This window comes from Talpa occidentalis, unplaced genomic scaffold (assembly GCF_014898055.3).
Source record: "Talpa occidentalis isolate TD23 unplaced genomic scaffold, MPIMG_talOcc4v2.1 talOcc4.6, whole genome shotgun sequence".
NCBI classification, from domain to species: domain Eukaryota; kingdom Metazoa; phylum Chordata; class Mammalia; order Eulipotyphla; family Talpidae; genus Talpa; species Talpa occidentalis.
The window spans coordinates 60,398,107-60,415,067 of record NW_023604972.1 but is presented as its reverse complement, the minus strand read 5'-3'; the positions used below and the strand labels follow the sequence as shown (position 1 = coordinate 60,415,067).

General features: G+C 37.8%; 1 protein-coding gene across 1 annotated transcript; it reads right to left on the bottom strand.

Moving 5' to 3' along the window:
- Positions 1-10,770: 10,770 nt before the first annotated feature.
- Positions 10,771-13,809, bottom strand: LOC119260364 (V-type proton ATPase subunit G 1-like). The gene is made up of 2 exons (XM_037529329.1): positions 13,573-13,809; positions 10,771-11,160 (listed from the first exon to the last, which is right to left on the bottom strand). The coding sequence occupies exons 1-2, from the start codon at positions 13,807-13,809 to the stop codon at positions 10,771-10,773; spliced, it is 627 nt and encodes a 208-aa protein (XP_037385226.1).
- Positions 13,810-16,961: the final 3,152 nt, after the last annotated feature.

Genomic DNA, 16,961 nt, shown 5'->3' with positions numbered 1-16,961 from the left:
ATATGTTGCTTGTATTAGTTATATTTACCACATAACTTCAGTCTCTATTTTGCTACTAGAATTGTGAAAAAGATTCAATTAAAAGAATAGTTACTAGCTAACTTTCAAAGTTTTATTTTTATTTCTTAGTTGCATGGCTCTATTTAATGTTTTCTGTTCTTTTGTTTCTAGTTTATCTTCCTCCCATCAATATATCTTTTGGATATAATCTAAATATTTTTGTAAGAGAACAATGGAATAGTATTCTGAACAGTTTCCTTTAGAGCTCATAACCCAGAAAGTTGAGGGATATTGTGTTCCAAAGCTCTCCATTTACAAAGGAGACCATCTTGGACAGTTCACATGTCCTTTTTCACTTAGGTCCAGAAGCATAGTAGGTCCTCAAAAAAAGATATGTTGGCTGAAGGAGTCTGTGTAGAGTCACATGAAGACAAAACTGTACAACTTAAGCCATTGCATGGCCATGACTTATTTATAATGAGTTCTTGTAAACACTAAACCATTGCCACCACAAATCTGCTGTAACAGATTCTAGTAATTGTAGAAATTGTCTAATAGGTGAGATAGATAAGGATGTGGATCATTAAACTCTTTTCCCAAGATCAGACCTCTAAAGCAGTGGAAGAGTGAGATTTGAACTCTTTGAGTTCCTTTTTTCTCCCTAATTATTCTAATTTTTAAATATTTATTTATGCATACAAAACTGGGGTACAGGCCATAGATGTGGGGAGTAAGAGGATTCACCAGAGACAGAGTGGGAAACAGAACAGGCAGACTGACTGAAATACACTGCTGAGGGGAGCAGTGGGCCAGACAGGAGAGGCCTGCTGCGCCATGTGGGTGGCTCCCTGGCCAGGGATTGAAATTGTGTTTTAGTGGCTGTGGATAGCTTCGGAGGCTGCGTCTTAACCCCTTGTGCCACCATGGAGCCCCCTAATTATTTAATTATTTTGAAGACTTGGTGTGTAACTTCTAGGCATACTGCCTATAACCGTGTTTCCCCTCTCACTCTGACCACTCTTGGCAGGAATTGGTGCTATTTATTTGTGTAAGTCCAACATGCTTGGATAATAAAGAGTGCTCAATAAATGATAGCTACATGAATAAATCCAGGACTCCAGTGGGATCACGGGTCTAAGCATCATGCTCCATTTTGGAGATTGGGAGTGGTATTTGAGAAGGTAGAGGAAGACTTAAACCACTTAAAAACCACTTAAAAAACTAGCAAAACTTCTATGTTATTAGCAATGTATATAGGAACAATCTTGTTTCTTGAATGTAGCTTGATGAGGATAAAATCTGTTAACAGTTTCCTGACAATATTGCCTCCACAGTGCATGGTCGGCAGACTCACATGTGGGATACTTTCCTTGGGTTTTTCTATCATGGTCTTCACGAGGTTGTCTTCCACTTCTTCCACAAGGGCCCTCATGTCTCAGGCTGAGGGGAGGATCCCTTTCAATTATCATGGTTTTACAGCCTCTGTTCATATTTTGGAAATAGGATTATTTGGGAGACGAGTCCCATACTCCAGGACTGCATTTCACTGATAGCTTCCTCTCCCCAACTCATTGAACCATTACCCCCTTTTTTGTTCTTAGAGACATTGTTTGTCCCTGTTTATTCCTAACACCCTCAGAATAACTCTCTGCCATATCTTCTTCTCCCATTTAACACTATCTCTCTGCTAATTTTAAGATTGCAGCCAAGGTTTTCTATCTACTTTGCAAACTGCCCCTTCCCCCAGACAAAGCAGAGCACTGCACAAAGCAGTGCTCTGTGGTTAGAATTGGGGAGGAAGGGAAATATGGAAAGTAGAACATAAATTGACATATTAAAAGTGTGATTATAGTAGTGAATTTGTAGGGATTCTCTTTGAGACTGTCCACGGCCAGCTGCCTGGGCATCTTCCCACTAATAACAATTGAGATATTTCTTTACAGGGCACCTAGAAAAGGCAGCTCACAGTTATGTGTCAAATTCATCACAAATTCTCTGTCCTGGAGGAACTAAATGAAGACTAGAAAAAGTTTTATGAAAAAGTTTTAGAAGTTTGAATTTCCTTACTATAAAAATCTCAAAAATGTTATTCTCTACTTTGACATATGACTGAAATTATAACAAAATTCCAGTGATACACCAAATTTAAATAACAGCATAATCTTTTGAAGTACAGTTCCATGAAGGTTCATTCTTTGTGCTACAAGTCTCAGATTAAACATTGAAACTCATGGAGGCCTTTTCTGACCAGTCTGCCAAAATGTGTCTCTCCCTTCACTATCTCTTGCTTTATTTCTTTCACCACTGTTTTACTCTCTGTCACTGGCTTGCGTGGTAGGAGGAATTCACAAAATTTCCACATGCTAGAGTACTACTTCTGTATAGTCTTCACTTCTTGAGCATTGGCAGAACCTGTGACTAGGACAGGATGTCTTACTAATTAGTAAATTTTGAGTAAGTCAAAAGACAGATGATATGGCTGGGCCTGACATAAGCAGCTAAGCCCTTCACAGAGACAAGGGCCTCTGGAAGTGAGACTCAAAGTCTGAAAGAGCTTTGAGAACACCAAGTAGGAAGGAGCTATGGGCAGCCTCAGTCCAACAGTCAGTGAGAAAGCAGGCACTTCCTGCTGCTTGGAAATTTAAAAGAATTTCCAATTTAAAGGAAATGAGTTCACATGAAAACAAGTGAACTTAATAAAGAAAGTTTGGCTCCAGAAAGGAAGCTAGCTCTGCTGACACCTTTATTTCAGCCTTGTGAGACTCCAGCAGAGAACAAATTTGGGTCCTACAATACATCCCCTTGAGTCTTCCCCCTATCAGCTATAAATATTGCTCAAGCTAAGCTAATGAAGTCAAAATAATCTACACACAGTTTTCAAATGAACTTTTTTTTTTTAAGATTTATACAAGCACTGGGTACAGTCAGAAGCGCAGGAGGGTGAGAGAATTCACCAGAGCCAGAGCGGGGAGCAGAGCAGGCAGAAGGACCAAAGTACACTGCTGAGGGGAGCAGTGGGCTTCAGGAGAGGTCTGCAGGCCATGTGGGACCCTCCTCCGGTGGCCGGGGAGCAGCCAGGGATCGAACCAGCGCTGCAGAGGCTGCGGGCAGCTTTGCAACCCAGTGCTCAACCGCTGTGCCACCGGGGAGGCCCTGAACTCCTTGTTGTTAATAATATATTTGTTTTTTAGACTCTGAACTGACTGAATCTTACACATAGTTCTCTGTGAATCATAATATTTTCATATCTCAATGTTAATGATATTTATAGAAGTTTGGAAGAAGCCCATACTTACCACATGATAAGTTATAATAAAATTTATATTAAAGAAATAAACTATTTTTAGTGAAAAAACTGTATCAATCACTAAAGGTAAATTTGGAATTTTGTATTATTATGGATTTATTCATACTTATTTAAATAATGTTTAAGTTTAAATTATAAGAACATATATTTAGCAAATTATATACTGTTAGCTTTCCGTTTATCTCTTCTCTGTGGTGTATTTTTTCACATAATGCAAATCTCTCATTAAAGTGGAAATTAAGTGTATTATATATGGTTTTCTTTTGTTAAATAGTATATATATGCTATCTATCTATCTATCTATCTATCTATCTATCTATCTATCTATCATCTTTCTATTATACACACAGAGATAGCCTTTTCCTTTATGTTCCTCCTGTGAGTCTTTTAGTGTTAACATGGTTCACTCAAAGTAATGTTCTTGAAAAGTTTTTCCTGATTTTGAAACTTTTTTGACTGTTAAAATTCTTCTACTATATGCTAAAGTGGTAATTTATTGTGAAAGGAAAGGTATTATTATGATGATACTGTTCAAAATATTTAGAATTAGACATATCACAACCGTTTATGATTTTACTCATTATATTCTCAAGTATTTCTATCTCTGTACTAAAATATATATTCTTACATGAAAATTATGTTACTCATATTTTAAACTCAATGTGGATTTTAGTTATCTGTTTTGATCTAGGTCATTAAGAGTCTATTTTCTAAAGTAACTGAAGTTGTAATAATAATTACTTTGTAGCAGTACTTAAAGATGATGAGAAGGGGCATACAAAAATTATTTGAACGTCTCATCTTTCTGTCACAATATTTTCATCCCAAAGTTTTCTCTCAAGTCTTCCATTTCCCAAGAATTTCCTAGTGGAACAACAGATGCCAAGAATTGTGAGGAAAGGAGGGGGATGGGAGGAAAATAAAAGAAGAAACTGGCCAGGCACAATTTAAATTTTGAGGGCATGTGGTCATGTTACTTAATTTGAGTTGCATTATGCAAAACAAAACAAAAATTATCTGCAAGTTGGCAATGCCTGCTGAAAGTGCAATGTGAGGAAGAGATGGAGCTAGCAGGCAGCAGATTTAAGACATGCTTGCTGAGTAGCTTTGAAGAGAGAGCTGCACAACCCCCATCTTTAAGTATAAATAAACTCCAAACAGACTCATTTGCCATGAAGGATGAAATGTGGAGGTGCCGTGGCGCCTGGGGCTCTGTCTCTCCATGGCTCCTGTCCCCAAGTCGTTCTGGTGGGTTTTTGTGTCCCAAAGTTGTCCCTATGCAAACAACAGGTTGAATATTGTAGGTGTGGGTTATTAAAGTGTCCCTAGGACAATGGCAGTCTGTGTCCCATTTGTAACGCTTGGATTAATCTTTGGAAAGTGCACACAAAATGTGACATGATGTTGGCTTCCAACATTATTCAGTCTGCATAGCAGCAAATCCTGCCCTGTCTCCCTGGAAATAAAACTCCACAGACGTATCACTGTCATCTAAAAAGGAACTTATCATTTATGCTTAGGATTAGGAACACCCTGACAGAATTTCTGTTAGAAGTTTGATGTTATACATCAAACATTTACAATGGAAACAAATTGTATTCTAGCATCTTATTCACAACCTCCTTAAAGAAAATCTGAAATAAGACAAACCATATTCTCTTTTGCTGCAGATGCGAAAAATATTAAAGCCTTCTTAAAGAGAGTCCCATACTTGCTTAAGATGATAACCCAGAATTTGTCCAGGACAAAAGCAGGATTCTTGGCATTTGTCTCCTCTTATCTCATTTTTCCTGTTTGATTTTAAAGGCTCTAGAGGAGAGCACCGGGATGTGAAAAGTGGATGAGGAAAGCATGCTGAGAAGAGAGGGTGTTCACATCTCCTGTCTTTTTTCCTATGTACTTGGAGCTTCTGAAGCTTCAAGGATGAGCTTTGGCTCATTGTTCACTAGGAAATTCTTCTTGATTTAATTCCTTTGTTTACAAAAGAACTAAACATTATTGTGGAATTTTGGAAGATGTTCTCTCAAATCATTTGTTTTAAGTGCATGCAGTATTGCAATGTTAGAAAACAATAGAAAAAGAATATAGAAATAAAGAAACAAGTCATATTACATTGGAGACAAGCTTCAATAATGGTTGAATTCAAAAAGAACCAAGTTGGAATATATTTGCTTTTATTTACTACCAACTCTAAACATAGGTGGAACTAGAAGATGGAATTAGGCATGAAGGAAGGAAGGAAAGAAAGGAAGGAAGGAAGGAAGGAAGGAAGGAAGGAAGGAAGGAAGGAAGGAAGGAAGGAAGGAAGGAAGGAAGGAAGGAAGGAAGAAAGAAAAGAAAGAAAGAAAGAAAGAAAGAAAGAAAGAAAGAAAGAAAGAAAGAAAGAAAGAAAGAAAGAAAGAACATTATTCAAGAGCAACAGTTTTTAAAGCATTAAAGGTCAGTGTATTTTCATTACTAGAAACCACTTGCTTCAATGGGAATCACTTTTTTGTTTGTTTTATTTTTGTTTTAGTCTCTTAGGGAAGTAGAGCATCACCAAAGCAGGTCAGGAATGGTTTGCCTCAAATTCTATGATGTAACCACTTATAAAATTTGGGTATGTGGGTGCATCAGTCTTTGGTCTAGAACAGTTATTTCCTTCATACTGCCTTTTGATCAGTAAATTTCATAAATTTTAGTTTATGAAATTAATTTTTATTTAAAATACTGTTAATTTGTTTAACATATTGGGAATTGGCATAAGACTGTGTTTGGAAAAGACACAGTTTCCATTGGTTAAAATAAGTTAAAGACAGTAGTTGGTGAGGATTGCAGCAAAACTGCAAAAATTACATGCATAGGTTTTCCTCACTATGTTGTGAAAGTAGAATGCTCCTATTGGGGGTTCTGGGAATAGTCAAAATGTTTTCAATATAAATTAGTGGCATTAGCATTCTCAGACCACCCAAGTAATCTACCAAATCATACCACATATAAACATTCTACTTTCAGATCATGGAGGAAGCCTGCATCATGCTTCATGTTTTACTTAGAAGAGGTAGGAATATCTATGCTCTGAGTTCCAGTGCTTCAAAGGGTCTCCCTGGAGCATGGACAGAAAGGCAGCCAGTGCCAGCTGGGGCACTCAAACTATCAAGAGTCCCTCTTTCCCCTCCATCATTCACTGAGAGAAGGTGGACTGTGCTGAGGCTGCCCCTTGGATCATACGTGTCCTTGATAGACTCCAAAGTTGCATCTCACCTCTTCCTTCCCAATGTGTGCTCCTTCTTAGACTTCATTTTTCATCTATAATATGACCACTTGCATGTGGTCTTCCAAGAGTTGCATTGATTTATGTTGTCTTTATTAAGAATTAAAAGTGGGGTGGAAGAGGCAAGGTAGGGCTGCCTATTTGTGATTTTTATCCTTGGTCATTACAAGATTAAAGGAGAATATTGATGGCAATATAGATGGGGGTGAGGGGAAGAAAGTGACCCAACTTATATCTTTATATCAACCAATTCAGTTTTCAGTTTTCTTCTTTGAGGCACCGATCAGATGAAATGCAGGCTTCCAAGGAGATGGTTTAGTAACACCCACAGAGTGAGAGGGTCAGCTGTTCCGGAGAGTTAGGGGCAGGTTATGTCTGCATCACTATGCGAACCTCAAGACGTTACTCATAGGAGCAACAGACACAATAAGGACCGAGAGGGTTAGAGAGAGGATTAGGTTTAAAACTGAATTTACTTTTGATTAGAAAAAACTTTCTAAAAAGGTTTGTAAAACCTTAAAAACCTTAAAAAGGCCTTTCAATATTTTGAAAATGATTGGGGTTAGGAGGTGTTACAAGCCTTTCTGTATAAATGGTGGATATTTGGAATAGTATGGATAAAATATACCATTTCTTTTCATTTTCATTGTCATGAAGTAGGGAAAAAAATCACACACAAAACACCACCATTTAATGATTTAGAAAACACACTGTAAATCATCTGTATTAATGGTTTAAAATTTCTCCTTGATAAGAGAGTAAAATAAAATGACATAACATCTTAAATGGTGGGCTTACCTGTTACTAAAGAGAAGAATAAAGTGCATTTAAAAACTTTTTTCCAAAAAGGGGTCTGAGTCTTTTCCACAAAATAACTATGGCTTGCTGCTGAGGATTTACAGAGAAAATGTCGACCAATGATACCACACCGCCACCCTCTGGCTTTGTAAAAGACAGCAGGGAGTCACAGTGTAATTGGAAGTGATAAAAGTTAATCGCTCTTCCCTGAAGAGCCTCTGGATCTTGTGTGAAATGTCGGAAAGCGAAAGGCAGTTACTGGATGTTTCTCTCATTAATGGAATATAAATTACAAAAGAAAAAAAACTGGCAAGACACAATAAAAATAACTGAAAAATACAGCGGTTTCCTGAGGGGTGGGTGGGGAGGAGGAGGGATCCAGGGCAGGTGTTAGCACTGGAGTCTTGGTGGGGGGTGGAGATGTGAAGCGGTATTCAAAAAATTGTGTAATTATGCAAACGATTGAAAAATCAATAAAATTTGAGGAAAAAACGCTCTTTGGAGAAAGTAAAAGAAGGGACGTCTCAGGGTAGTCCTGCATTGGTCACTAACTCAGCTAACATAAAATGTCTCTGGGGCCAGAGTCTGCCTATATCTCTTGCTCTGTTTCTATTTTAATTTCAACAACAAACACATCTTTAGTGGGTAAAATCTCTTTAATGTGGGCAGTCTTTTTTTTTTTCCTTTGACAGAAAATAAAAGGCATTTTTTCTTTTTTTTTAGCATTGATAGACTAATTTTAGTGTTAGTTTGGTAGAACTATAGAGAGGTTTATTGATTTTCAGTTTGCTTTGAGATAATATTTTTATAATGTTGCAAACTTTTTGAGTTCTTAAATCTCTAGATATGTTGAAGATAAAAGATATTCTAATGCATTTGATTCTGAAGACATTGTGAAATAATTTCATTGCATATTTGAAGTTTTGCTATATTTTGGAATGAAACATATGCTTTTTAAGTTTTCATATTTAACTCTTTTTCTTTATAATGCAAAGCTTCACAAGACTGTATAAAATCACTAAGCAGTAGAATGGCTAATGGATATGATTTCATTCATATCTTTCAGTAAAGATCTTATAGAATTGGCTTGAAATATAAAAATCTAGTTTTTTGCCACATTTTTCACTCTTGCAGCATCTTTTATTAGTTCTTGTATTATATTAAACAGAAATGTGTGCAAAATAATAGCTTTATAGTATTTTGAGCTTACTGTGAACGAGGGGCTGTTCTAAATGCTTTGCAGTTAATGTTAGAATACCAAGTCCTTTCAATAATACTATGAAGAATGCAGATTATTGTTTCCATTTTATGGATGAGGAAAATGAAACACAGAGACATTTAGTAACTTGCCTAGAGTAACACAACTGATAACAGAGCTAAAGTGTGGCCTTTATAGATCATTTTTTTTTTTTAACATTTTTCCCCCAAAGATTTATTTTATTTATGTATACAAGAACCAGAATGTAGGCCAGAGGTGCAGGAGGTGAGAGCATTCACCAGAGAGAGTGGGGAGCAAAATAAGGGATCTACTGAAATACACCATTGAACGTGAGCAGCAGGCAAGACAGGAGAGGTCTTCTGCTCCATGTGGGTTAGCTCCCTGGCCTGGGATGGAACTCGTGATGCAGTGGCTGGTGATAGTGCTGAGACTTTAACCCCTGTGCCACCAGAGAGGCCCTGAAGCTAATGTTCTCTTTTTTAATTTAAAGATTTATTTATTTATGCATGCAAGGACTGGCGTACAGGCCAGAGTTGCATGTGTGTGTGTGTGTGGGGTGTGTGTGTGTGTGTGTGTGTATGTGTGTGTGTGTGAAAGGATTCACCAGACAGAGTGGGAAACAGAACAGACAGACTAACTGAAATATACAGCTGAGGGGAGCAGCAGGCAAGACAGGAGAGGTCTGCTGTGCCATGTGGGCAGCTTCCTGGCTGGGGATTGAACTCATTGTGAGACAGGAGAGGTCTGCTGCTTCCTGGTGCAGGATGGAACTGGTGCTGTAGAGGCTGCGGATAGCTTCATGGGGCTATGCTTAACCCCTTGTGCCACCAGGGAGCCTCCCTGTAGCTGATGTTCTTGATGATGATTCTAAATCAATATTTTCAGGAAACCATTATTCTAAAAAATATTTGCAATTTTATGCTCTTTCTTTTATTGTATTTTCTTTTTGTCTGAGAACTCATTCAATGTTATTGTTTTAAAAACACTTTTATTATTAAACTATTTCAAGTGACAATTATATTTACCTTTCTTTCCCTATGGAATAATATACCATGTGCTCAAAATAAGTGACTAGTAAGATAACTTCTGGAAATAAAGTTTTTATACATTGAGGACTGATTTTATTTAACCTTATTTTTAATCTTACCTTCTGATTAATCTACTTAGCTAATTATATTGAATTATTCATGCTCATTTATTTTAGTACATTGTAATAAATAATTAAGGAAAATTTCTTTTTTTTCCCCACATGACAAAGAGTCTTTACTTTTAAATGACTGAGTACACCAAGTAATAACATGTAACAAGTTCTTGATTCTATCTTCTAGTAATTTTGACTAAGAGAAACTAAAAGCAGGCAAAACAATTATACTAGTTATTCATTGTTCTAAGCCTTAGCCAGAAAGGACTACAGTAAGGCTTGGTGCTGCTTCACATGGGTTACAAATAACTATTTACGACTTTTTCATAGATAAAGCCCCTTACCTTCAAGAAAGCATTAGGGAAAATAATATTTAATCCCTTTCTTTCTTTAAAAAAAAAAAAAACCAAAAAACAAAAAAACTTCTTTTTAACTACATTTAAGAAAGAAAAAGTCAGTTTTGATATATATGTTGCTTGAGTTAACAGCATAGGAAAACAGACAATGCCTATCCATTAAATTTCTAAAAAAATATGAGATAAAAAGATGAAATCTTTGGATAAGCTCTAAGTCTGTACAAAGGAGCTAGATTTGCTGTTCCTCAAAAAGTGAAGGGACCGGGCCTCCCCTGGTGGCACAGCAGTTGAGCGCTTGTCTGAGAAGCTGCCTGCAGCCTCTGCAGCATCGGTTTGATACCCGGCCACCAACGAGGGTCCCACATAGTATGACAGGCCTCTCTTGCAGCGCCCACTGCTCCCCTCAGCAATGTATTTCATCAGTCTGCCTGTTCTGTTCCCTGCTCTGGCTCTGGTGAATTCTCTCACCCTCCCACGCTTCTGACTGTACCCAGTGCTTGTATAAATAAATAAATAAATAAATAAATCTTTTTTTTTTTTTTTTTAAAGTGAAGGCACCTACTATATAATATACGGAAATAATTTAATGCCTTTACAGAAGAATATAACTCAAGCCTTGCTAGAGCTTCATATTTCAGGATCTAAAATGGTATCTAAAATGCCAACCCATGGAACAGGCACTTCTTTCTTCTTCCATTATCCATGTATGAGATAGTTTTGATGGATTTCTGGCTGGATGTCACAGACAAAGGCCAAAAGGTTATCTAGAACTTCTTCATCCCTGTTTGGCAGGAAGTAGGTCTGGAGGATGGTCATCTTCTCCTGGGTCTCCTTCTCCACTTCAGTGCTGCAACTGCCATGGGATCCCAGAGCTGCAGCTTCCTTGGCCTTGAATTCCTTTTCCCTCTGCAGGCGGTGCTGTTCAATTTCAGCCTGAGCTGCTTCTTTGGCCTGCTTCCGCCTCCGGGTCCTTCGTTTGCGAGCCTCAGACACCTCAGCAGCCCGCTTCTCAGCCTGCAGGAGCTGCTGGATGCCGTGCGACTGACTGGCCTTGGCGGCGGTGACTGTGAGACCGAGGTAAGCGACCTAAATCAGCTCGATTTGAAAATTTCTATTTTGGCTATAGATGGAAACTTTCATTTTTTAATGAAAAAATTTAAATCATTTTTTGAAAAGTTTAGAATTTAATATAATTTCCTAAAGGCTCAGATATTTCCTAAAACTCATATTGTCAATTTTGGCAAGTCTCTGGGTATGTAAATGTTATATAAAAATTAGCCTTCAGAACTACTAAACTGATTTTACTTCAATTTTTTTTCAAATATACTGCAATATATTCCATATTATTCTAATGGGGATAAAATATATGGAGTCATGTAGATGATTTTAGTGTAATGGCAGTTGATATTATTATATGAATAAAAGTGAAAAATATAGCACCTAAATAGGAGGATTTAATTTTCTGTACGATTAATGCTAGGCTGGGAAAGTTGATTTTGACCACGATTGTGTTAGGGTACATCACACAAGAGAAAGTATTAGCTCAGTATCATGCTAAGCCTTCCATGAATTGGTGTCATTATTAGAAACTACTAGATGCTACTAGAAACTTATTTTTTTTCAAAGATTTATTTTATTTATTTATGCATAACAAGAGCTGTGTGTTGGCCAGAGATGTTGGGGGTGAGAGGATTCACCAGAGGCAGCATAGGGAGCGGAACAGGCAGATCAACTGAAATATATTGTTGAGGAGAGCAGCAAGGGAGACAGGAGAGGTCTGCTGCACCATGTGGTTAGCTCCCTGGCCTGGGATCAAACTTATGCCACAGTGGCTGGCAGTAGGTTTATATCACTGAGATTTTAACCCCTGAGCCACCAGGGAGGCCCCTACTAGCAACTCCTTTATTTAAAAACAACTAATGATTTGGTGGTGGGCGAACTATCAGGGACATATCTGACTGGGGGGTAGAGAAGGGAGAAGGGAATCCTAGTGTTACAGAAATTTAAAAAAAAATAAATTTATTAAAAATACCTAGTTGTTAAAGGCCTCCCCTGGTGACGCAGCAGTTGACCGCTGGGCTGCGAAGCTGCCGGCAGCCTCTGCCGCGACTGTTCGGCTGCTAGGGAGGGTCCCACATGGCGACAAACCTCTCCTGCCGCGCCTGCTGCTCCCCTCAGCAGTGTATTTTGTCGGGATGCCTGTTCTGTTCCCCGCTGTGGCTCTGGTGAATTCTCTCACCCTCCTGCGCTTCTGACTGTACCCAGTGCTTGTATAAACAAATAAGTAAATCTTAAAAAATATTTTTTACATGTAGATATAACATTAAAATTTCTGCATGTTTCCTATTAAATTGCATAACAGCTAATTTTCAAGAAATTCCAAAAGGGAATTAGAATTTTAATTTAGAAATTAAAAATAATTTACATTGTTGTTTACTGAAAATTTCATTTTAAATTTTTAAGTCCTCTATCTAGCATTTGAATTTGTTGACTCTGATTTTTGCCAGTGTTTTAGTTATTGCTTTGGGGGTAAGATGCATATGAGGAAGATAGTATATGCAGAAAAAAAACCGGTCAGTTTTCTGCTTCACAAGAAAATAGATACAGAATAATAAAAAGATGATTTGTTCTTCCATGGTCTGATCAAGGAACAGTTCAATTCAGGATTTCTTGAGGGGTAGGCCTGTTTCTATCCAGAGTCACCAAAAAAGGGCATAGATACTGATCAATTTTCAACAGGAGAACCATGAGAGAACACATATTAGATTTCTTTTGTGTAGATAGTATACTTTTTATAAATACCCTGATATTGATTTAATTGATGCAGGAAATATTTTCCTTATGAGAATTTTTTTAATGTCCTCATTAACTTCAGCATTATTATGACAGTTTATATGACAGTTATAACAACTGATACATTTAGGTTTTTTTTTTTGTAGAATTAAGTTGTGATATTGTTATTCTGCCCAAGAGGAAGCCACCAGATTCATTATCCTTAAACATCTATTAGATCATGTAATTTTGGCTATGCAAAATTTCATTACCCTTTGAATAACTTTCAGTCTTTTTTTTTTAATATTCAAAAGGGGAGGTTTATTATATTTATTTATTTATTTATTTAAAATTTATTTATACAAGCACTGGGTACAGTCAGAAGCGCGGGAGGGCGAGAAAATTCACCAGAGCCAGAGCGGGGAGCAGAGCAGGCAGAAGGACCGAAGTACACTGCTGAGGGGAGCAGCGGGCGGCAGGAGAGGTCTGTGCGCCATGTGGGACCCTCCTCCGGTGGCCGGGGAGCAGCCGGGGAGCAGCCGGGGAGCAGCCGGGGATCGAACTGGCGCTGCAGAGGCAGCGGGCAGCTTCGCAACCCAGCGTTCAACCGCTGCGCCACCGGGGAGGCCCAGGGGAGGTTTATTATAAAAAGGGAGAGAATGAAGGACACTTGTGCAGATACAAGCGGGCAGAAATAACTGCCCCCAAAAGGGACAGATTGCTTACAAGAAAGGCCTGCACAGTCACAGGCGACAGCCTTAGGAGGGCAGCTGCCTCTGCTGCTTTGTAAAGGGAGGAGGATGGTGGAGAAAAACACTTGCACAGACACAGGTGGGTAGGAACGCTGCTACTACCTTTCAATATTCTCATCCTGAGACTGCAAATCTGAATGTTTGGGCTAAAACCAGGTTCTACATTTTTAATGCCTTGCTGAATATATTCACCTTCATATTTTACCTTCATCTCTATTATGATATTTCTAAAACCAGACATCATTTCTCACTCCACAGATAAAATATTTCTCCTGGGTCTACTGTTCTTGCAGATATCCAGCCTCAATTCTCTGTCATGGTGTTTGAGTCTTCTTTCCCTTTCCACGGCTAAACCAGCATGTATTTCACATTTTGACTTGACTGGAGGTTATTAATCTCACTGCCTTCAATCATTCAACAAATGATAATTCAATGACCCCATATGCCATAACTGCTTTTGGCACTGAGGAAAGAGCACTGGGGAAAAAAAGAAAAAAAAAGAAAGAAAACCTCTGCCTTCCATTTACTTACGTTATAGTGGAAAGAGAAAGACAATATCAAGTTAATAAATTACTTAGTATGTTAGAAAGTTACATGTGCCATGAAAAATAATTGAAGCATGTAAAAGGAGATGGGACATGTTGGGGGAAAGGTCAGAACTTTATCTTTTGTTGTTTGTTTGCTTATGTTTAGGTTATTGCAAAGTCTACTAACTTGACTCTGTGCCACTATGAAGGTCAGGTGGAGATGCTTCACAAAACCGTCTCGCTGTGTCCACATGACAATCCAATGGAGATGGGTGAGCGTCATGAGTGATACTTCCAGATCTGGTACATTAAACCCCACAGTCTTCCATGTTCTTTTCCTACCCCATCTGCCAGTTGGATGCAGAAGATCCATCAAAGAACCCCAAAGTCTTGGAGTAAAAGGGAGACTACACAGAAGAACCTGGGCCTGAATCACCATGTGGAAGATTGTCTTCTGCTTGTCTGTGAACTTGATGTAAGTGAAAAACAATCTATTGTATTAAGACACTGAGATTTTCTGAAGGAACTTTTTTTTAAATCTCAGGTGACATTATTTACCTAAATTAGTATGAGTTTCCTCTTTTCTTCATGTACCACAGCGACAGCTTATTTATTCAATACCACATGGAATGTTTAATCACTATGATGTTTAGTCATTCATGTTAAATCTATAACTCTGGTTAAATCCATATTTCTGTCTTATAGCTGAACAGAAGCTGCTGAGAATGGTTGAAAGAGATCACAACTGTACAGATTATGCTCCAAAAGGTCAGGAACTCCACCCTCACATGAGCTTTCAAAGATACACCAGTCCAACTATGCTGTTCTAGTTAGCCTTCCATTCTTTAGTCTTCTAAGTTCTGCTCACTTAGAAGTGATTTGCTTCTTTTATCTAATGGAAAATAGAATCCAACAGAGCTCTCACTAAACAATCTGCTATTGAACCTAGACATTTACTTGTCATCTCGCTTATCCTTTTGCCCCACCATGCAGTTACGATGAATATGTGCTCTTTCTCCTTTGAAGATTAATTAGTGCCTTGCATCTTATTCCTTTTTACCTTTGAATACCCCACTGCTACAGTACTCTCAAGTTTGACATAGCTACTCATTTTTCCTATTGTACTAAATACACTCACTGCTGCTTGGACAAAAATAACATTCTTGGATTTTTTTCCCTAGCTACAACCCCCCCCCTTTTTTTCTCCTCTATTTCATCAACATATTCTGTGGAAGAACAGTGTATACACACTTTCGGTTATTCCTCCTCCAGCTGCAGAATGGCTTCAGTTTCCACCATTCTTACCATTCTCCTGAACATTGTTCTTGCCAAGATCCATAGGCTGTTCACGTTGCTAATTCTCATGGTACTTTTCCTTCTCTGAGTAGCACTTGACAATACTGACCACTCTTTATTGAAATATTCTCTTACTTTGACTTCTGAGACTACATGCTCCTATAGTTTTCTTTTCATTCTCTTTTAGCTAGCATAGTCTGCTGTCCTTTGATTAAGTGTTGGTGTTTCTCAAAAGATCTTATTGCCCAAACCATATTTCCTTTGAATAGACTCAGTTATTTCTCAGATCATTTTATTATCTCCTATGATTTCTGTTACATATACTTCAAAGAATATCTCATACTTAGAACCAGACCCCATCTCTCTTCACAACTCTCTTTAGAATATATCAATCTCCTTCTTTCTCTGCTATTACTCCCAGAGACTAGAAAGATACCTTTGAACTGGATAGTCACACTGGGTTTCTGACTTGTCTACCTTTCTCAGCTGTTGCCCCACTCCAAAACTTCCTCCTAGGGAACTTGGAGTGATTCTGTAAAGTAAGAATATGATCTGGTCATGACTTTAAACTTTTCAATGGCTTCTTAATAATGCCTAAAATTTTATTCCTTACAATTATAAATTCTTTAATGTGGCTTATAAAAATAATTTAAGATCTGCTTTCCGACTTGTTCTTTTTATTTCCTTTATATACTCCTTTTAGTCTAAATTCCAGTTCAGTTTGACTTGTTCAGTTTCTGGAACAAATCTTGCCCTCTGCCTTCAGGCTTTTGCTTATTTTGGTCACGTGGTCTGAAAAATCTCATTTTCCCACCTGGTTGACATGCTTAGTTATCCCTGAGATCTAGCTTGGAATTCTCCATCAGAGTTTTTCCTTTTCCTGTTCTGCATTGCAAATCACCTTGCATTTTCACTACTATAGCACATATGACAATTTACTATTATTGCCTGTAAGATTATCTTTCCCAGATGACTGAAAGCTCCATCATATGTCTGATATTCACAGATATTAAAAAATGGAATGGATTGTAAGAGGGATGGAACGTATCTTTAGGTAGGTGGTCAGGTTTAATTTTGTAGTTTTTGTCTTCACTGTTTTTGTCCTCATCCTTCTTCGCATGCCGTGTGTCTGCCACATTTTCTAATCTTTTGCAGTATTCATTGTTCCTTCCTCCTTAATGGTTTGGATCACAATTTTCTCTTTGTCTAAACATGCTTTTCTCTACTCTTTGTCTGTGGAAATTATTCTCCTTTTGAAGCTGAATTCCAGAACAGTGTTCTCCACAAAGATATTTTGTCATCCTGTCAAGAAAAGATCTTGCCTTTTTCTGAATGCTCAAAACACTCTGGACTATTTTTAAGTATGATCTTATATCACATGTCATTTTAACTCTGTATTTCAACAAAAAAGATACCCAGAAGAGTATCATCTCTACCTTTTCTGAACTCATGCCTGTTAAATGTTGTATAACTTCTATGAACACATCATACTTTGCCTTATGTTGTAGTCATGAATAAACATAACAACTTTTGAGAGTAT